General features: G+C 41.8%; 1 protein-coding gene across 7 annotated transcripts in view; it reads left to right on the top strand.

Moving 5' to 3' along the window:
• Window positions 1-22,410, top strand: part of PTPRF (protein tyrosine phosphatase receptor type F) — a 657,420-nt gene extending 635,010 nt beyond the window's left edge. For 4 of the 7 annotated variants that reach the window (XM_069981278.1, XM_069981277.1, XM_069981276.1 and 1 more), the window contains 26 exons: window positions 98-231; window positions 467-611; window positions 2,496-2,801; window positions 4,172-4,365; window positions 4,739-4,765; window positions 5,736-5,853; window positions 7,188-7,766; window positions 7,851-7,948; window positions 9,113-9,366; window positions 9,464-9,551; window positions 10,138-10,344; window positions 10,918-11,075; window positions 11,665-11,780; window positions 12,902-12,934; window positions 13,779-13,876; window positions 13,960-14,083; window positions 14,159-14,334; window positions 15,614-15,733; window positions 16,390-16,544; window positions 17,442-17,727; window positions 17,899-18,077; window positions 18,246-18,372; window positions 18,824-18,949; window positions 19,180-19,334; window positions 19,850-19,985; window positions 20,820-22,410. In XM_069981278.1, the coding sequence (XP_069837379.1) occupies window positions 98-231; window positions 467-611; window positions 2,496-2,801; window positions 4,172-4,365; window positions 4,739-4,765; window positions 5,736-5,853; window positions 7,188-7,766; window positions 7,851-7,948; window positions 9,113-9,366; window positions 9,464-9,551; window positions 10,138-10,344; window positions 10,918-11,075; window positions 11,665-11,780; window positions 12,902-12,934; window positions 13,779-13,876; window positions 13,960-14,083; window positions 14,159-14,334; window positions 15,614-15,733; window positions 16,390-16,544; window positions 17,442-17,727; window positions 17,899-18,077; window positions 18,246-18,372; window positions 18,824-18,949; window positions 19,180-19,334; window positions 19,850-19,985; window positions 20,820-20,888 (4,208 nt within the window). In that variant the 3' untranslated portion in view covers window positions 20,889-22,410. The remainder of the gene's footprint in view (window positions 1-97; window positions 232-466; window positions 612-2,495; window positions 2,802-4,171; window positions 4,366-4,738; window positions 4,766-5,735; window positions 5,854-7,187; window positions 7,767-7,850; window positions 7,949-9,112; window positions 9,367-9,463; window positions 9,552-10,137; window positions 10,345-10,917; window positions 11,076-11,664; window positions 11,781-12,901; window positions 12,935-13,778; window positions 13,877-13,959; window positions 14,084-14,158; window positions 14,335-15,613; window positions 15,734-16,389; window positions 16,545-17,441; window positions 17,728-17,898; window positions 18,078-18,245; window positions 18,373-18,823; window positions 18,950-19,179; window positions 19,335-19,849; window positions 19,986-20,819) is intronic. The other 3 variants (XM_069981280.1, XM_069981282.1, XM_069981283.1) reach the window with 3 other exon arrangements.

Below are 22,410 nucleotides of genomic sequence, written 5' to 3'. Positions count from 1 at the left end.
AATGTCACTAAATACAGAACACTGTGTAAAAAATACCAGCTTGTCTCCAATAGAAGTTTAAAGCTTTTCAATTTCAATTGTTCCATTCTCATCACAGTTCCAGCTCAGCCAACTAATTTCCAAGCAGAAGCAGAATCTGACACAAGAATTATGCTTACCTGGCGCTATATACAGCAAGAACGCATCGTCTCATATGAACTTCTGTATTGGGAAGGGCAGGATGGGCCACAAGTAAGTGACTCATGAAACCACTGATCTCTAATACATATCCTGTCACGTGATCTATTATCAGAGCTGCACAGTACTACATTACCAACATGTAATGTTAAATAGACTAATCCAAATGCCTTTTTATTTAAAATTCACAATAATAGCCGATAGCAGGTCGTAATGTTCCATTAACAATCAGCTTTGACTTCACCTGTTGATTAATAACAATATATGACTGTACTATTTTGTATTTCAGCAAAAAGTAACATTTGCCCCATCATCATTTTATGCCGTTGAGGGGCTGAAGCCGGACACCCCGTATAGTTTCCAGCTGGCAGCCAGCTCTTCTATGGGGCTTGGGGTTTACACACCAGTGATCCAGGCTAGGACGGCGCAGTCCAGTAAGTGTCTTATAACAGTGTAGCCTGTATGGTTAATACATACCTGTATATGTCTGTGCATGAGTATCTTTCCATATGGCGGGCTTATGGATGTTCCTGGTGTTGTCCACTCAAAGGTAAGTTGAAGCTGCTGCATGAGATGCCTATTATATTAGAGCCTGCAATCCATTAAGCAGACAACACATGCATGCTGCGGCTTTTTTACACAGTAGTCCTATGGCACCAGATTATTGGATAGCAGATTGATGATATTTTACTGCATATAACTGTGATTCAGAAGACAGCATGATTGGAACGCAGCTCCCGTCTCGTCTTATGCTCCATCTTTACACATTTATAAATTTGGCACAACTCCTTCTCAGTTTTTAAAATCTTATTCTATTGGAAGTAATAGGAAGACAGTATCTGATAAGCATACATAAGCAAAAATCAAGACTGTACAGGCCCTATTATCTATCATATTAGGCCGATATCATTGTATGTAATAGAGTCCGGATTTGGCGGAGGAGCGAGCAAATGCTGGTTCTTCAGCTCATCACGGTCTTTCAACATGTCAAAAGATAGTGTGTCTCTGGCCATGTAATAAGAGATTTGTGCTGATAAAAGGCCACACAATTATCAAGCCATCTAATAGGCTCTGCAAGCAAGCGTTGATTTAGCAGATCGGAGCTTGCTTTCATGGCGGGTGGGTCAGCCTAATATGGCCTTAAGAAATGGGCCTGTTCTACATAGGACAGACACTGGTTTAAGGGAAAAATAGGTGGGAATGGACTCATCTCTGGCTGTAATCTGGCAGAATCCCAGAGTCTATCTCCAAAGGAACTTGTGACTGCACAACAGAAAAGCTTGTAAGAATAGATAGAGGAATTGGTTGGGTGCAGGGTGGTGTCACAGTAGCAGAACCATTAGTAGTGTATCTGAAAGCATGTATGTATGTATCTGAAGTGTTGTCATAAAGCTGGCTCCTGTTTACAAGGCTGGATACCCAAATGTAACAGACTTTACGACACCTTTAAAAAACTCAGACAGAAAGCTTTTCTGGAGTAGAAGTGGACTAAATGTCACAAATGTTTATAGTGTCTGGTCACCGTTTTTGCATGTTATCCTCGTAGCTGACAGTCTTCTAGGTTTAATGCGTAGCATTTAAATTGTCAGAAACTTGTAAAGCTAATAGACAGACCAGGAGACACTTATGTGGACATATTTATTGTCAGCCATCTAACAGCACTTAAGAATTTGTTGACTGTCCAGTAAAATTTGGTCCTAATTTTTGTAAAACCCGTGCTCCATTGTATCTGGGAGTCGGGCGATGTTACTTTAGTAACGAATGAGGCCGATGAGTAATGAGAGAAACCTGCCCTTCGGAGGCTTGTGAATTGCAAATTTCATTTTCATTTCTCCATATCATGTCAGAGACCTTCCTGCCGTATTTACTGCATCAGATTATGTTTTGCTCCTCATTTATCTGGTCTGTTACCAAATAGCCTCAGCAGATATAATCCACTCTCCATAAACCTCCTTCCCTGCTGCTGAATACAGATATCTGTGGCCAAAAGTAATACAAAAACCAGATGAATCTCTGTAAGTTGTGATGCTGACATTGCCGGGGTGGTAACCCTTTTAACCAAACTGGATGCCTAATTCCTTAACCAGAATTTATAACGTTAAGAATTATATAAAAATGTATAGAATATCAGATTTCAGCCCTGGCCCTTAATATGTTTGGTTTCTTTAAGCAGGAGCCAAGACACATTCAGGTCACTATTTTAGTAACCTGAGCGTGGAGAGAACCAGGCTATTTGGTAACAGTTTTGCAGACCATTTTATTTTGCATCTGCCATGTTCATCTCCTTCCCCTTGCCTGCATTTTTTTTTCATCCTCAGCACCATCTGCCCCGCCGCAGGATGTGGAGTGCACCAGCCTTAGCTCCACCTCCATCAGGGTAAGTTGGGTGGCTCCACCAGTCTCCAGTCGCAATGGAGCTTTAACCCGCTACTCTTTGGCCTATCAAGCGGTGGCTGGGGAGGACACATCCCGGCATGTTGTGGACAATATCCCACCAGACGTCTCCAGCTGGGAGATCAAGGACCTGGAGAAATGGACAGAGTACAGAGTTTGGGTGCGAGCTCATACAGATGTAGGGGCTGGGCCTGAGAGCCCCCTAGTCATTGTGCGGACAGATGAGGATGGTAAGTGTCCAGGACCTACTCTCACCTATCTGCACAATGGTTCAACTCTCTTATTGATCTTTATCTCACTCTTTTTAGCTCTCCTAAAAGATAGCAGGGGGTGGAGAGTCATAGAGCATCTTCTGCACTTCTAAACCTCACACCTTTCTTTATTTTTAATTTTCTCCTGGTCTTTACTCCAGCAGCAACTGCCTCTTACAGCATTGTTTGAAGTGACATCAAAATAAATTATATTTTACTGAGTATGTATACGTTCTATCCTGTATTCCCTTATAGAATACAGAGAGAGATGATTTTAGTTTTCTATGGTGCTTAAAATCCAATCCAAAAAGAAATCTGAATTTTATATCTCAATGGAAAAGATGTATTTAAAAGCACCGTGTACTGAGGAGACGCACGACTGGAGCCAATAATTCATATGCTTTGAAAGGTTAATTTATCAGGATGACCCCTGGGATTAACAGCTGACCAGTGAATTAGCGCTCCAGAGGAACAAGCTGTACTGAGCCAATCCGGGTCCCTCTTATACTTATTATCGGAAATATACTGTTCCTATTCTGTGATTTTTTATTTTTTTTCCTAATACAATGTTTCTCTTGTAATATACTTTTCCTCGAACAGTGCTGGGCAGTTTTATTTGTTCCCTCTGTAGTATACTAGAGGACTGTTCTGTTTCACATTTCCATTCACTTTCCTAAAAAAAATTCTCTCTGATGCATGCATGTATACATAATGGGCTGATTTATCAATCTGTGCCCCTGGTTTACGCCACGGAAGAGGGACGGATTTTACGCTATTCCGTGGTGTACACCAGGTTCCTGATGGGAGGGTGTGGCGTGGCAAGGCCGGGTGGAGGCCTGGCCTCCTCTTGAGCCTTAGGGCCTTATTACACCAACAGATTATCTGACAGATTTTTTAATCCAAAGCCAGGAATGGATTTTAAAAAAAGTGGAAATCGCAGTCTTTCCTTTATAACCTATTCTGTTTATAGGCCATTCCTGGCTTTGGCTCAAAAAAATCTGTCAAATAATCTGTTGGTGTAATAGGACCTTTATTTATCATGATTTACGTCGGGCTTAAATCATGGCACAAATTTGTGTGCCCTCCATGTGGCAGACGCAGGTCCTGCCAGATTTACTAAAAGGCATGCACCTCTTAGTAACTCTAGCCAGGTAAATGAGGGTGGGGATTTATTTAAGACCAGCGTACGAGTACATCCATTTTAATAAATCTTCCCCAATATGTTAAATGCAGCATATGAGATTGAGATCGTCTTGGTTACAGTCCTGCCGATCCATAAATTTATCTGGGGAACATCTTAATTCTTAAGAGCACTACTCATCTGTACTTTGTCCCCGGTCTTGCTCCAGTGCCCAGTGCGCCTCCAAGGAAGGTTGAAGTTGACTCCGCAAATTCTACATCTGTGCGAGTTACCTGGAAGTCTCCTCTTCCCACCAAGCAGAATGGCCAGATACGGGGCTACCAAGTGACCTATGTGCGCTTGGAAGGTGGAGAACCCCGGGGAAACCCTGTTATTAAGGACGTCATGTTGGCAGAAGCTCAGGTAACAAGGAGCAGTGGCTTTTTTTTCTTTTTGGTGATACTATTCATAAAATGCCCTAATAATTTTAATCCAGAAGTTTGGACATAAACAGTTGGATCTTCACTGGTTTGACCCTTTCTTCCTTCTTCCCAACCAACTAATCCAGCCTAAATTGCATCACTCATACAGGGTGCTCTGCAATGTGAAGCATGTCCTTCCCTGTAGCTCTAATACCCAAGTTTCTGCCGCATACCCGCGACCACACTGACATTAGATATGTGTATCTCCCATTTACCCCGGCATGTTGCATTACATCATAGCATCTCTACTGTTGTAACCCTGTGACCCTTCTCCTGCAATCTCCACTTACCCCTCTTCTCTCTGTCCCTACCAGTGGAGACCAGAGGAACATGCAGACTACGTGAGTATACTGTTTGGCATCTGTGGGCAGACTGCGTGATCGCATTGTGTCTGCAGAGAACAGGGGGCTGTCACAGAGCTGTTTTACATAAAATGTTGTTATACCCTTTGTAGCTTTGGGTCAAATTCTGCCTAAAAACAAAACTTTGTTTCCATGTTAATGCTCCAAAACTGTGGTGTCTATGGCCTTAGAATAGCCACCACTCTGCCATCATGGTTGCATATTACACAATGGAAAATCTTTAAAAATACCTAAAATCATAATGCTATGATGGTGCATCTCACACACAAAAAACATGGCACCACCCTGTAGTAAGCATGTACCATACAAATTTTGTGACAGCCCCTGTGTTCTTGTTCTATAATCATTGGCTAAATGATGGGATCCTGCAATCTATAACCTTTTGGACATATTATCTGTCTCTCCTCTTCCTGTGCTTCAAAGCTTGGAGAGAACAGTTCTTGCATGGAGATTGGGGTCTGGTGGGACCTCAGCACTGGGGGTGGGTGATCAGTTCCAGCAATCAGTGTTTCCTCTCCTTCTTTTTGGTTGTGATTCTCAATGGATAATTATGGGGCGCAATGATCATCATCTCTTTATATGCATTTCTCTCTCGATTGTGTTTCTCCATTACATCAGGATGTGATTCTGTTTTTGCACCAAACATCCACGTCTCTGTTTTATTCTGATATTCGCTGCATTATGGAGCACTTGCAGGACTGTTAAGATCTTCATTGATAATTATTCCACAATACTCTGGAATATTCTTGCTCTCCAAACATAAGTGATGTGCAGCGCACTGTGCCACTTATCCCCTCTGAGCAAGTTCCTAACCTTTCAATCCATTCTTTGTTTTAAAAGCCTTCACTGTTATGTGTTCCTGCAGCTCCCCCTCCTGTCTGAACTGGTTTACTGCAATAACACTTTCTAAATCCATTTTGCTTTTATCACTTTCTTCTTCCATTTGTAGGAAGCCCTGATAACTGGGCTATCCCCAGAAACCACCTACTCCATCACTGTAGCTGCGTACACTACAAAAGGAGATGGTGCAAGGAGCAAACCCAAAGTTGTCACCACAACAGGAGCCTGTAAGTGCTGTTTACTATGCAGTACGTAATCCATGCAACACATTTGTACCTCAGAGCTTGTATCTTAGTCTTTTTAGTATAATGCAAAAAGAAGCTTCTCTATATTTTTCTATTGTAGAATATTGTTCTCCCTGCACTATAACAAAAATGTATTTGAACCTGGAAACCACCAACAAGTAGCTGAATCTTACTATTGCTCTTTTATTATAAGCCGTGTGAATATCTGGGATGCATCTGGCTTCTTAACACATGAGCATCAACCAAGTAGTCTGATTTGCATCGGATATTTTTGCATTTACAAACTAGATGCAGGAGGTATTCCGAAACATGGACGTTTAAAACATAATCATAAGATTACCCATATATGACTGATTGGTGCAGATCCCAGAAATGGGAACTGCATTTGAATGGAGAATAGGTATTCCCCGACCCACCACTTCTTTGTTCATTCTGTGCCTTACAAGCGTATTTGTGATCCTTCCCTACATAGTTGCATATCACAGAGATGTAAATATAGTGTTGGAAATGCCCCTTTAAGGTGTTACACATTCAGATTGATCATACCCGTACAAATAAAGACTCAATAAGAAAGGATCATTGACTATTTCCTAGGGGGCACGCTGTATAAGGATATATCCCATCACCTTACTATACAGCCAATGTTAGTCAAAGGTGGAACATTACTTTTTTCAGATTCAATCCAATCTGCCTGTTAGAAAATGTAATTATAGCTCTAAATCTACATAAATTATTCTCGGCATTGAAAGCAAAAGGTTCTCTGGGAAGCTCCTGTATTGATAAGAAGTGTTCTATGAAATCAATGGGAGGCTGTGACGCCGCTGAGATGCTTCTAGACAGGCAATTTATAGACTGAATGAGGCTCAGTATCGTCTAATGATGTTACATAATGAGACTCATTATGTTGCTGGGGGTGACTGAATTGATAAGCTGCATCTGCATACTACAGTCACATGCAGAGCTGCATTCACAACTCTGCTGGCTGTCACTTGGAGTACCATTCTGACAGATACAAACCATACAACACAGCTGAGATCCTGTAATACATGGCGTTAAAGGGGGAGGGAGATGAGATTACAATACAGACACTGAACCAGCAGGGGGTTGCAGTGAGATGCAGCATGAGAACTAGCATCACACCAGATTTGTGAATGCAGCTCTGATATGATCGAAGTAAATACACAATGATAAGATAATTAATTAAAGCAATGTATATAATACACAGCTGCAATGCTGGAACCATAAAGATAAAGGAGGGGGCATCATTGGTAACTATTTATATTACTTACTTACTTACTTATTTATATGTATTTCAGTACTTGGGAAGCCGAGCATAGCGATAAGCACAACTTCTCAAAACACTGCACTAGTTCAGTGGAATCCACCAAAAGAAGTGATGGGAGAGCTGTTGGGATACCGTCTGCAATACAAACGCGTGGACGAGGAAACGTTTATTACTATGGACTTCGGAAAGAATGAACAACACTACACAATGACCAAGCTTCACAAGGGGGCAACCTACATCTTCAAGCTCTCTGCCAAGAATCGGGCTGGTTTTGGGGAGGAAGCTGAGAAACAGATCTCTACTCCTGAGGACGTTCCTAGTGGCTTTCCACAAAACTTGCAAGTGGTTGGACTGACCACCTCCACAACAGAACTGTCTTGGGACCCTCCAGTACTTTCAGAACGAAACGGAAAGATCACAAACTATACTGTGGTTTACAGGGACATCAACAGCCCCCAGGATCTGATCAACATCACGCGAGACACTCGCATTACACTTGTCAACCTCAAACCAGACACTACCTATGATATCAAAGTCAGAGCAAGGACAAATAAGGGGCTTGGGCCTCTAAGTCCAAGTATACAGTCCCGCACCATGCCAGTGGACCAAGGTAAGGGTCACTTGAGAACAGGAATGATACACAGTGAATGTTTCCCCAGAGATATGGTAGAAATGTTTTCTCCTCTTTTTGCAGTATTTGCTAAGAACTTCAGAGTGAATGCTGTGATGAAGACATCGGTCTTGCTGAGCTGGGAAGTTCCTGACTCTTACAAATCAGCCGTGCCTTTCAAGGTTGGTGTTCTAAAATAGGAAGCCACCAATTCTTCTCTGTAATGTTCTTGAGGTTGTTCCTCATTAGGCAAAAGTTGATAAAATAGATGTTTAAAAAAATAGATGATCTGAACTGAACCATAATAAGTTTGTTGCCGATGTAGCTGATTGATGACACAGACGCTCCATCATCTGGAATTGTAATATGGGGGCTCGGAAAGGCCGCCCAGACCACCCATATTATCTTTTGAAGGACGGACCCAGCACTGGCAGAGTGTATGATGATGTTACCACACTGCCTCTGCTGGGACGTGGTGCCGCCTTCTATTACAACTCACTTGTAGGCTGCATGCCTAACGCTACCTGTGGCCTAGAAGTGGGTGGTAATAGAAGGAGGTGCCGCATCCCAGCACCGCGTCCTGCGGCAGAGGTGGTGCTGGAATTATAAATTGTATGCGACACTATGGGGGTGGGGGTGGTCTGATTATTACCGACTCTTTTTTGAAACAGGGTATATGTGGCTCTATTAAAGGGCACTAACTACTCTATGGGGCACTATTGGAAGCTAAAGATTGCTATATGTGGCACTATTGAGGGGGGCAGACTACTATATGGGGCACTATTGAGAAGGGTTTATTTGCAACTTTGTCGAATTTTAAAATTTTGGCCCACTATGTATTTAAGTTTGAAGATCTGGAAGAAGTCCACTATATAGGAAATTTACAGCCAATCAGACAGAAGATCTTTATTTCATGAATGAGCGAGTGTCTACTCTTACAACCGGTTGCTGTAGACTTGTTGCTGGTTGTCAGACAGTGTTATCCCTGACAGTCCACTGTCAGACGAATGAAAAAGCACCAAATAGCAGCAGTTTTGGCCATGCACCGCCAATCACTGTCAGCTAATTGTTACAGATATAAGTCCTGATCCTCTTGGTCAAGCATGTGTTCTTAATGGGGTAAGGGGGATGGATAAATAAGCCGCTGCCAGACTTCACTGGATGTGGCTGATCCCTCTATAAACAAAAGGATTGGCCAGTTATAATTCAACTTGCTGATACTTTGGGGGAGAATCAGGAGGTCACCATACACCTTAGACAGATAAATGGTTCCATTGGAGTTATTGTATCATTCTTAATCACTCTGCATAGCTCCAGCCAGTAATGTTTAATCTTATTCAACTTAGATTCTATATAACAACCAGAACGTAGAAGTAGACGGTCAGTCCATGCGAAAGCTGATCAACAACCTTCAACCAGACACAGAGTATTCCTTTGTACTCATGCATCGGGGCAGCAGCGCTGGTGGCCTGCAGCACCGAGTGTCCATCCGTACAGCCCCTGATGTCCTGCAGGGCAAGCCCTCATTTACCAGCAAGTATATGGAGGACAGAAAATTTACTTTGCAATTGCCACGAGTACAAACATCATCTCCAGTGAGGTAAGGGCTAGTAGTGTTTTTGTAGTTAGAGCTAAAGTCTACACTTCTTTTTCTTTGATAAATCCAATAACAACCTTTCATTACTCTTGTCTTGCAGATGGTATTACATTGTGGTTGTCCCAATTGATAGTTCCAGTAGTAGCCCAAGTACACGGCAAAGTCCTGAGGATATGGAGCTGGAACAGGTGGGGTATTTGTAGCTATCCTACTTATTATTTTGATTTATTCAAAGTCTTGTTATGTGTTGGGTATTATAGTGGTATATCATTAAGGTAATAGCATACATATGCCAAAAAATTGAGGATGCAGCATTCAGGAAAAAATTTAAAAAGAAAAAATCCACAGGTGTATAATTATATAGTATTCTAAACTGACCTCAGCACTCATAAAATAGTTTTTTTTTTTTTTAAAGTTATTTATTCGTCCATAGCAACCACAAACATTCAGCCCTGCTATGGGGGTTTCTCAAGCAGTGTAATTGCTTACTGTGTACAATGCCTAGCACGTATAATAAATATCTATCGGTGGAATTACTTTCCTTTGAATATTATCCTGCTGTAGCCCTGTCGATTTCTAATATATGCGATTCGTTATTAAGTGTATCCCAGCATCTATAGACCAGGCCAGAGATACAAAATATAATTCAGCTAATATGATGGAAGGGTTTGGGTCGAAAGCTTTTTCAGGCTTGGACACTTATAAATGCTCAACATCAGAGTCTATTCTTGCAGTATTTCATTGTGATGCTCAAGGTGCCTGTCTGCATCTTAGATTCTAGAAGCCATTAATCAGGGGTCTCGTCGGCAAAAGAGACAAGCGAGCAGGAACAAGCCATACATAGCAGCCCGGCTGAACACGCTCCCGGAATTGTTCACTCTTGGTGACAATAAAGAATATAATGGTTTTCTGAACAAGCCTCTGGACCCTCATCTGAGCTACACCTGCTTTGTGCTCGCTGCTCTAGAAGACGGTGACACGGTAAGTCTGCAGTCTACATACTCTGTAAATGATATTAGAATTATTTCTCTTTGGTGATCTGGTATATACTTTACTACTTAGACTTAAAAAAAAAACTCTTCATAACACAAAGTTTGGGTTTTGCTGGTTTATTCCATTACCCTGCGGGAAGGTTCGAGTTCCTTTATTCTCCGTCCAAACCTCAAAGAGCTGTAAGAGGTTCTCAGTCTGCGGATAATCCTGTACTGCCAGCATGGGAATACCTGTAAATACTGACTCCGCTCATCTGTGAGGACTGTTGCCACAAGCTCTGCTACACTCTTGACGTCTACATGATACTTATCTGGTGTAGAGAATGAACATTTCAGAAACATTTGGTAATTGTCACAATGTTTAACTCTTGGCCTCCTGGCTTCCAGGACCATGCACTATTTATGTCCATGAACCTGAAAACCATTGGGTTCTTAACTCTTTGTAGAATTATCTGTAGATGTAAATAAGGAAGTGAATGAATTCCAGAAGATCATATAGGTCTGCTGATGACTGCTGGTATTATGACAGCCTGGTGTAACCACTATAGTATTGTTATTGCAGAAGAAGTATGCTGCCAGTCCATACTCAGATGACATTGTGGTGGAAGAAGTAGTTTCAACCAGGCAACAAGAGGAACCCGAGATGCTTTGGGTGATGGGACCGGTCCTTGCTGTTATTCTTATTATCATCATTGTTATTGCTATCCTTTTGTTCAAGAGGTAGGGGGCCTATTCACTACTAAAAGATGACCCTAGATCTCTAGAGTATTTGATCACCACTTGAACCTACTTTTGTATATCTGCTTTTTTTGTTATATGAATTAATCTCATTTGTTCTCTTTTTGTGCTTGTCCTGGACACAGTAAACAGGAGAGGTAGGAAGTTCCTGTGTTCATGTTTCGCGTCAATACAGCTGCAGGTTCTCTATGAAACAACAGATTTTTTTGATAGGAAAAAAAAAAGACCAAGTCACTTTCTGTAATTTATAAATTATTTCATCATAGAATAACTAATCCCAATATAGGGTTGACTACAGTAAATGTGTGCATCTCAGATGGCGTACCATCGCTGTAATGCATAAGTCTCATTCATGCTGATTTGTTAGTTTTGCACGTTTACTAAGACCCAGCCAGCAAGCCTCCCCATTGCAAATACACTCAGCATTACTGAATACTAGATCAGAAGAATTTTTACTGAAAGAGAATGAAAACAACCATTACAGACCATGCTTCAGCCATGTGGTCTGACCACGTTTTCTTTTCTTTTTTGACCATTTCCACTTTAATTACACGGCCTTATTTCTTCACAGGAAAAGAACCAATTCCCCCTCTAATAAGGAGGATCAGACGCCAGGAGTCAAAGAATCCCTCTTGGGACATTCATCTGATCCGGTGGAACTGAGGCGTCTGAACTACCAAACTCCCGGTACAAGCATTTTTTTTCCCTGTATTTTCCATATATTCCATTTTACTTTCCATCATCATCATCTCCTGTTGTGAAGGCACACAATATTACTATTAATTTAAGGATCCAAAGGGATCTAACTATTTATTCATTACAATCAACTGATGATCTTGTACACGGAGTCCCTTTCCCTCCCTGTCGTCTCATTCACAAGTCCCAAGAACGTGATGACAGTCAGTAAAATATCTCATATGACTGCAGCCAATCGATTTGGCACCATAACTTTTGTGTTGTTTGTGAAATCATTGTGCCTGAGCCATTTCTGTGAACAAGCATCGCTGTGGTTAGCCTTTTCCCCCCCTAGTGCAGAATGTCATTTTGCGTTTGTTTCCACCCCCTTTTTCCCCCACTTTTCTGCAGGTTGTATTATTGTCAAGGACAATTCTATCTTCTCTGCTGAGGCAGCAAGTGTAGCATGTAACTTCTTAAGGTTAAGTGAGCACAGGAGGACAAGGCCTGTTCCATAGGAGAACTCCAATACTAATTACTCTTTCTAGGAAAGTACCTAGCTTAACGGAGGGTGTAATTAAGGGAGATATGTACAGACTGTTGTCATTCCCAATGCAACTATGTATGTGGTGTATCAAAGCCCTCCTTGTCTAAATCCACTATGTACCTGGCATTTAGTACTAGAATCTTGCTGGTGTACAACGAACATATCATCCACTGCTCAACAAGAAGGGATGTATTGTGCTGATAAAAATGTTCAATTCAGTATTATTCCACATCACAAGCCATTAATGTTTTACTACTAATAGATCTACTATTGAACATTGTCATTTTTCTCACTTCAGCTCAGTCTTCTGTAAGGCAAGCTGACTTTATGCTTAACCTTAATCCTTTTTGCTAACTTTGCAGGTGTTTTCAGTAATGTTTGCTGGGAGCAAAGTCTCAGACAGCCCTTATACCAATAATGCAGTGTAGATAAGCACCCCTACTATGGAGACGCTCTAGCTGTTATGGTCATAAATAGGACTATCTACAACAAACATTTATTAGATCCAGGGCTAGACAGACCTTTAGTCCCTCCTCAGCGCCCTCTAACTGCATTCTGTTCTTTGCCGCTTTTGTTTTCCTTGCAGGTTCCAGTGTCCCCAGTTACCCGAATATCTCAAGTTAGTTTGACAACTTACCGTAACCACATAGAGAAGTTATCACTCCCCTCATGCCCTACTCATTGCCGGCTCTTGCTTTCTTTCACATCCTCTTCACCCCATGTCATCCTCAGCTGGGCACTGTCTTTGTTTTGCTCTTTGCGTATCTTGGATTTTGCCTTTGTTCTTGGTGAGATCATCATTCAGTGGGGGAAGACGTAGAGTAGTGATATGACATTAGCATAGGTTCTAGAGCAGGTCATGGATTCTGGATCAGTCACACCCTCCTGAAATAGTAATTCGATCATTGTAATGTTTCACATCCCTGTCCTTACTTCTTTCTGTCCAGTTCCTTGATGTTTCTCATATCTACTGTGTATATGAGACAAAGGGAGAAATCACTCACAGCTCCCCATTATTTCTTCTTCACAAATGCTAACCTTCTAGTTGCAGTTCTTATGGATTTAACCGAGTAAAGTTGCTCTACCTGTTCCCTCCATCTTACTTGGAGATTGGATATAATTTCATACACTTGGCATCATCACGCTTTGTTTGTTATTGATCTATTGCATCTCTATCCTACATTCACTGATGCATTCATTTTCAGGCCTCAGATGTCTCTTTCTGTCCCCCTCACTGCATCTCATTACAGCATTAGTCTGTGGTGTGGATTTCCAAGGCTCCACAGGTTGCACCCTCTAATTCAGAGCATGCCAGTATTCAGACATGAGGCTGCTTCTCCCAGGGTGTTGCAGCATGCTGCGTGTCTACAGCTCTGTCAGTCTGTCTTGCTGCACTATCCATCTCCATTGTCATCCTTATAGCAGAAGCGCAGTGTTACTTATATTTCTTTCTGTCATCTCAGGTATGAGGGACCATCCACCCATCTCCATCAATGACCTCGCTGAACACATTGACCGTCTAAAGGCCAACGATGGACTTAAGTTCTCCCAGGAATATGAGGTGAGATCTGCATCTTGTCCATCAATGTTTAGAGATCAGCCATGAGAATTACATTGTTCATTTTTTCTTTCTTTGTGTTTCAGTCCATTGACCCCGGGCAGCAGTTTACATGGGAGCATTCTAACCTGGAAGTGAACAAACCAAAGAATCGTTATGCAAATGTCATTGCCTATGACCACTCACGTGTCATCCTTACCTCAGTGGATGGTAAGACAAATCACTGTTTTCCCTCAATCTATAATCTGCTCTTGCACCTCTAATGTTCTTTTCCTCTTCTCTTAGGTGTCCCTGGCAGCGATTACATCAATGCCAACTACATAGACGGCTACAGGAAGCAGAACGCTTACATTGCTACACAAGGGCCACTGCCCGAGACGCTCAGTGACTTCTGGCGCATGGTGTGGGAGCAGAGGACGGCCACCATTGTCATGATGACTCGCCTGGAAGAAAAATCCAGGGTCAGACATCTTATACAAACATAAAACATTTGTCTGGTTTGCAAAAGACACTACTAATGATACCAATCAGTAGGAGAAAACTGTGCTAAATAAGTGATCAGTATGACAAAGCACACAGCAGACAAGATTATATGGTCCTACCAGCTCATTACATTATGTGCAGCCTAACTAATAAAATTTACACAGAGTGGATCAATATATGAATTTGCCATGACCACTTTGCTTCACTTAGTAAAATAGAAGGACATGGATGTATGAGGATCAGATGTCATTTAAGTTATCTGCCTAAAATTGTCCACAGACACAGCTCAGTAACTTAAAATGACCGTAAAATTTTGATAACCCGGCATCCTCAGGATGGTCAGGGTGATCGATGCGAGGTTGGTGACCCATACATGGCAGCGATCCTCGTTGTCTTGTCTTGAGCTCCAAAGCATTACCTCAAGCACTCTTAGGCCATGTGCACATGTCGTAAGACACCGGCTGTTCTATGACCCAGCCGGGGTCAGCGAAGATCATCCCGGCCGGTGATCTTCATTTCTGATGAATTGGGATGCGGATGCATCTGTGTGCACCCGCATCCTAATTCACCGCTGCACACAATAGATTGTACATTGTGTGAACTGACAGGTTCTCTGCGAGCGCTATTCAATGAATAGCAGCCGCAGAAAACTGCTCCGTATATATGCTTCGGCTGGGATTCCATTCATTCATGCAAATTGCAACAACAGCCGTGATTTATGTAAAACATACGTTGTGTAAACATAGCCTTATATTGTAAAGCAATAAATTTCTCATTTCAAAATTTACAGTATATTTTAAGTAGAGGCATAGATGACATTAAATGTCACGAAAAAAAAAACTTTTGATCACATGTTAGAGAGACATGTCCAAAGTTTTGATCGGTCTGGGTGTTCGGACCAATCAGGAGAACAAGTCTTAAGAGTTCTCTCCCGGCTCTGTGTAATTTTCGAACCTGGTTGGCTCCCTAAACTTACATTATGTGGGGATCCAAGTCGCATAACACAGAGTCGGGAGAAAACACGTTGCACTCGTTCTCCTGATCTATCAAGGCCTGAACACTTAGACTCCAACCGATCAAAACTTTTGAGACGTCTCTCTGATGTCCAAAGTGAACCATGATAGGTAATCTTTAATGCAGTTTTACAAAGCTTATTACATATTTGGAGACTTCACTTTACGTTCTCTCCAGTTACTGGAGAACAGTCACATTGATAAACTAAGGTATTTAATGACTCTTATGTTTTGTGACACACAGGTAAAATGCGATCAGTACTGGCCAGGCCGTGGTACTGAGACGTACGGGATGATCCAAGTCACCCTGCTAGACACAGTAGAACTTGCCACGTATACAGTGAGGACGTTCGCCCTCTATAAGGTGAGAAGTCTTGTATGTTATGTCTGTATAACAGGTTATTTGGGGCCGCACAACAGTCTTAGCGCATGAATAACCTGCAAACAGCACATCCAGGGTCACAGATTGAATCCATTCTTTCCCTGACGCCCTCCTCCTCCTCCCGAGAGAGAGATAAGACGGCACAATGCGGTGGAAGGTAGACAAGCAAATTAAGAGTGTAATGTTTTAATTTAATTTTCAATTATAATATAATTTTACGGTGCGCTGAGCTTAATGAGAGAAACAATAAATGCAGATAGTGATGTAGACCTGATTTTGGATACCTATTGCCGTCTTTGCTCATTGCACCGCAAGTCTCAGGTCTGTATTGCAGAACCAATCAACTACTGTCAGAGAGACTTTTAGATTACAGAAAAGTCTCACAAGTAGATGTGTCTGTAGGTGGATAATGCAGACACTGAGAGAAGTTTAACTCTCTGATTCCAGACAATAATAGGGTACAGTCCAAGCCATTTGGAGTCCATTGCCTGTCAGTCTTGTAATCTGTTCTTGTGTGAGACACTGTAAAAATCTGATCAGAGAATGTGACTTAGTGACTATACAGACAATGGTATTGTGGTTTATTTCATAATGGAGACCATACATAGGAAATGTGCAACTCTCTTTTATTCCTACAGAACGGCTCCTGTGAAAAACGAGAAATCCGGCAGTTCCAGTTCATGGCATGGCCAGACCATGGGGTCCCAGAGTACCCCACACCCATCCTGGCTTTCTTACGAAGAGTAAAAGCTTGCAACCCCACAGATGCTGGCCCTATGGTTGTTCACTGCAGGTAAGGGACATTTCTAGTAATTGTCCATTTATATAATAGAGCCTCATTTGCTGTGTGCGTCACTGGCGGGTACACAACTACATTAACAGGGACAGGAAATACATTCCATGTTCATGTCTATCAGTATAAATAGAGCTGTTGTCTGACGCTCATGGGAGAGGATCCTGACATGAACCAAAAAACTTATGCGGAATCTATTCCTCCGTTCTAGACACTTGCGGCATCAAGAAATACTTTTAACATTCACCACGTCTGGCCACTATGTTGTTCTGTTCATTTTAACAACACTTAAGTCAAGGGGACTCTATTTTTTAAGAGGCTGCTCATAAAGTAAAGTCTATCCTGACTCATCGCTAAGTCACTACATAGTTTGGAGGTGGGGAACAGCTGGGGTTTTCATAGATGATAATCATAGATGATATAAATGTAACTTTTGAATAGTTTTTGATGTCTGCTATATCTATAGAAGTTTCCTAGTGCATTTTTAGATCCCAATTTACGAAATTTTTGCATCAATAAATTAGGCCAACTGCATGTGTTTACTGAAGACTGATGGCAGACTCGCTAAGTGACCCCGCTTTGGACTGCAGTCTATTCGTGCACAATTTTTAATCCTAGATCAAATTGTCTCAATTGAACAATTATCTTTATAGCTGCAACATCACAGGAAAGAAAAATACATATACCCATCTATTTCATCCTTAGTGTTAACTCTTGACCTCTTAAGAGTTCCCCATAACACCTTTCTCTCCAATAGTCAGGGAGCAGGGAGCACTGTGTCAGACTGGACAGTTCAGTTAATTTATGAGTTAAGGGTTGGGATTTCAGATCATAAAATCATGTGTGTATGGTTGGTGTCTTGTTCACTGAGACTTATGGTCTCTCTCCTCTCCACAGTGCTGGTGTGGGCAGAACGGGATGTTTTATAGTCATTGATGCCATGTTAGAAAGAGTAAAGCTGGAGAAAACAGTAGACATCTATGGTCACGTGACCTGCATGCGCTCCCAGCGAAATTACATGGTGCAGACGGAGGACCAATACATCTTCATCCACGAGGCTTTACTAGAAGCGGTGATGTGCGGTAACACAGAAGTGCCGGCACGCAGCCTGTATGCACATATCCAGAAACTGTCTCAGGTCCCTCCAGGGGAGACTGTCACCTCCATGGAGCTGGAATTCAAGGTAGGCAATCGCTTCTATAGTTCAATAGCTACAGAAACCCTGATGGCAAACAACAGAAAGAATAACATGGCTGTTCGCGTTTTGTACTCAGGGATTGTGGAGTCTATGACCATAAATATTTGAGATTGTTTTCGCAACAGTTTATTAATTTTTTTTTTACTCCTCTTCAAGCTTTTGGCCAACTCCAAGGCTCACACCTCTCGGTTCATCAGTGCCAACCTACCATGCAACAAGTTCAAGAATCGGCTGGTAAATATAATGCCATACGAGATGAGTCGTGTGTGTCTTCAGCCTATACGCGGTGTGGAGGGGTCAGACTATATAAACGCTAGCTTCATTGATGGCTACAGGTAAGACTTCTGCAGTTAACACATATAATGGGGAAAGTAGATGCAGTGAATTTGTTCCTGATATAACAGAAGTGTCCTCTATCTCTTCATAATGGCCACAGCTGTCGTGTCTGGTGCACATACGCTGCCTCTCATCCTCATCTGCTCTTTCTGGACAATGTTTTGCAGGCAACAGAAAGGGTACATTGCTACTCAGGGACCCCTGGCAGAGACCACTGAGGACTTTTGGCGCATGCTGTGGGAGCATAATTCTACCATTGTGGTGATGCTGACAAAGCTGCGGGAAATGGGCCGGGTAAGAGAAAGCTTTAATAGATCCAGAGGAAACAGAACGGAGGTTGCGAGTAATGTTGAATATAAGACAAATGCCTTTCCTAGAACATTTGGGGGGACATTTATGAAGGTTGTACCCCTTAGTTCTTACCTTCTTAGTGGCATACGCCAGCTATAAGCCAAGCTTGCCAAGGGGCAGGGGGTCGTGCGTCAAAGCAGAAAAGAGGCTTGGCCTACTCCTGCTCTTGATTTCCCATGATTTACACCTGCTAGCAAGCATAAATCATGGCTGAAATCTACAACTGCTCTGGATTTACCTAAGGTGTGTGCCTCTTAGTAGATCTGGTGGGGTTAATGGGGGCGGGACATAATTTAATGAATGTGGTCATTGATATGTATTTTCAATGGTTGTTATTTATATGGACTAAGCTTTAATATTCCACATCACTAGACATTTACTTTACTCTCTGCAGGAGAAGTGTCATCAGTACTGGCCAGCAGAACGCTCCGCACGGTACCAGTATTTTGTGGTGGATCCCATGGCTGAATATAATATGCCTCAGTACATCCTGCGCGAGTTCAAAGTGACAGATGCAAGGGTGAGGCTACTGTAACTCACAGCTTGATATAGATATATGTGTGTGTGTAAACAGGAGCTGTGACATTAGTTTAGTATATCACCTGAAGCTCTGTATCAGAGAATCTTAGTCCTGACGCATTTAAAGGAATTAAATGAAATAAGCATATTAAGATAAATTCAATTTGAGCTCATCTTGAGGATCCTGTCCCAGATGTGATCAGAAATCTGATTATTGTCTCCATTCCACAGGATGGACAGTCTCGGACAATCAGACAGTTTCAGTTCACAGATTGGCCCGAGCAAGGAGTGCCAAAAACAGGAGAAGGCTTTATCGACTTCATTGGACAAGTGCATAAGACCAAGGAACAGTTTGGACAGGACGGGCCGATAACTGTTCACTGCAGGTAGAGAGCCAGCCATTTTCTGGATTCGGTTTAAATCCTTTTTTAATGTTGTGACAGAAGCCGGCCGTATTACACAGCACAATAAACTGGGGGAAGGGAGAAAATCCACATGCAAACACAACATCCATATGAATATATCCTTATATAGATCTAAAGGTCTTCATACATCTTATACTTTAGTTGGCCATACCCATGCCGAAGTCAGTAAAAGGTGTATGGGACTTTCCTGATTGACTACTGAGAGATGATGTCGGTGGATACAGGGGTTGGGCGTGATGGAAAATCACCACCGGACCTCTTTGTTCTGGGAGAGATATGCTGCAGCCAGAGCTCTCTGGATGCAGCTTAACCTTCCACTTCCCCATAGTTCCTGTGTATGAGGAGGACATGGTTAGAGAGATAACTGAATGATTGTTCAGCTGTCGGTTATTAAAAGGCATATGGCCAACTTTAAATGTCCACTTTATAGACTGTGGTATACTAAGGAAAATACTAACCTCCTGTGTCTATGGCAGTGCCGGTGTGGGGCGGACTGGAGTCTTCATCACACTCAGCATTGTCCTGGAGCGAATGAGGTATGAAGGAGTGGTGGACATGTTCCAGACTGTGAAGACTCTAAGAACACAGCGACCGGCTATGGTACAGACAGAGGTGAGGAGCTGCACTTAGTACTTAAGATGTGTATGCAGTTTTAGCTCTATAATGACCATATACTAGACTCAATATATATTACAGAGAACAAGCTCATCTGCCAATTGCAGGTCTTTGACATGTTTGAAAACCCTTGTGCATTAGCCGCACGTCATCCTTTATAATCAATGATCTGCGGACGATGAATATCAAAGTAAAGGACTGTGCACATACATTACAGCAGTTGTTTCTGTAGCCCTGGCCGCTTGATCAGTAGAGTGTTTCACAGCTACATGGTCAGTGCACATGCAAAGGATATTTTACACTCTGAATCTTGCTGCAAATCCACAGCCAATTCTGCATATGTTATGGTAGTTGCACAGATAGAGGACCCTGCCCGTGACTGCTTTTAATCTACAAATTTTGCCAAATTACTTTAGCTCCTGCTGTACACCAATTAAAATGACTACGATGAGTCTATACCATATATACAGGTTACTAGTGTCATACCAATATCATTGCTTAAAGGGCCACTCCAGTTAGATGTTCTTTCCAATCAACTGGTATCAAAAAGTGGCAGTGATTTGTAATGTACTTCTGTTAAAAAATATCAAGTCTTCCAGTATTTATCAGCTTCTGTATGTCCTACATATCTATGTCTATGACATACAGCAGCCAATAAGTACTGGAAGACTTAATTAATAGAAGTAAATTAAAAATCTCTGACACTGTCTGACCCAGTTGAGTTGAAATAAATAAAAAATAAAAAAAATCGCTGGAGTTGCCCTTTAAGCACTGGGTAGTCAACAGCAATGATACAGAAGTTCACCTCTTACCCTTCTCTTTTGTTCCCAGGACCAGTATCAGCTGTGCTACAGAGCCGCATTGGAGTACCTAGGCAGCTTTGACCACTATGCAACATAACTACCGCTTACCCACTGGCCGAGCTGGGAGTGAAACGCGTCCAGGGACTATGGCATCGGACACGTCACCCTGTGCCGAGCCCTCCTTCACCAGGCGCTGTTTCCACCTCATCACAAGATAATGCAAAGCTTTTGCAAGACTTGCTTGGGATTTCAGCACAATTCATTCCTTGTTCCCTTCCATACAGGTCTTGCTTCTCTGGCCCTATCTATGGCACACAGGAAAACAAATTATAATACCATTAACATTTGTTTTTATATTATTTTTAATCACTTTTTTTAGAGTATTTTTCTTATTTTAAGTGTGGTGTTCCAGTAGGGAAGCCATTTATTTTTCAGTTAAATATTATCATATTTTTTTTATTCTTTAATAATGGCGCTAAGGGAAATGATTCCTATAAATAAAATGTCATTCCGACTGCAGAAACCTCTGTGTTGTGTGCCGAGCTCCTAGAGAAGAGGGGACAGTTCCTTGAAGGCTCATAAAGCACATTCTTACTATTACTACAGCGGCCTGGGAGACGAGCCTGCACTCGCAGAAACGCTGGCAGCACAAGGATGCATTGAAGAATTAAGCAGATTCTCCCAAATGAAGAAATCACATAGGGTGACTGGTTTGTGGACCTGTGTACTTGATGTCTCTCATCTCATCTGAAGCGTGATCGCACAGGAGCCGATAGAATTCTACAGCGCATAATCACTGACTTTAGCACAAGGGTTGGACAATGAGGGACCAAGCTAAAACAACATTGCCCAGTTCTTTATATTTTTTACATTATATACTTATATACTCTTTTTTTTTTTTTTCTTTCCTTTTTTGTTTCTTTTTTTTCTTTGCAGTCAGCGTCCATCGGGCGCAGCTCGCCTGGTGCGAGAGACGGTTAGAGGTGTGGTGGTACCTAGAGGTTGCTAAATAAAACAGTATATATTTGCTCAGAGATGTAGGATGAAGACTTGAAGGATATATTTTCTTTTACCAAGTTATATTAGTTTTAGGGGAAATTAAAGAAGAAAAAAAAAAATTCTTTTCAGAACGGTGCCACATAGCCATTCCTTCTGTCTAGAAAACGATAACATTTTTGTTATAATGTGCAGCGTTTCAGACCTTCTACTAAACGCTTCCCGGAAATGGAAGAAAGAAAAAAAAAAAACCACAAAAAAGTGTACTTATAAATGGTACTCTGTATTACTAAACGCTATAGCGGAGGGCTGATGGAAGAATTAAAGGTGGTGGAGAAACCCTTGAAATTGTATCACACAATGACATGGCTGGGAACCGATGTGTACGCTGTGTCTCTGATGTTGGATAAGGAAACCATTTTTACCTTGTGTATACATTAGTGCTGTTAGGAGTTTGCTCCGTTGTATACAGTATGTTTTCTATTTGTTAATAAAAATGAGAAAAAAAGCTATATTAAAAAAATACAACATAAACTCAAAGTCTACTAATAACAGCATCTTTGCCGAAGAAAAGAAAAAAAAATCTCAATGTTAATAAATTTGAATAATCGGGTTTCATACAA

This window comes from Dendropsophus ebraccatus, chromosome 8 (assembly GCF_027789765.1).
Source record: "Dendropsophus ebraccatus isolate aDenEbr1 chromosome 8, aDenEbr1.pat, whole genome shotgun sequence".
Taxonomy (NCBI): Eukaryota; Metazoa; Chordata; class Amphibia; order Anura; family Hylidae; genus Dendropsophus; species Dendropsophus ebraccatus.
This window is presented reverse-complemented; position numbering and strand designations above follow the sequence as displayed.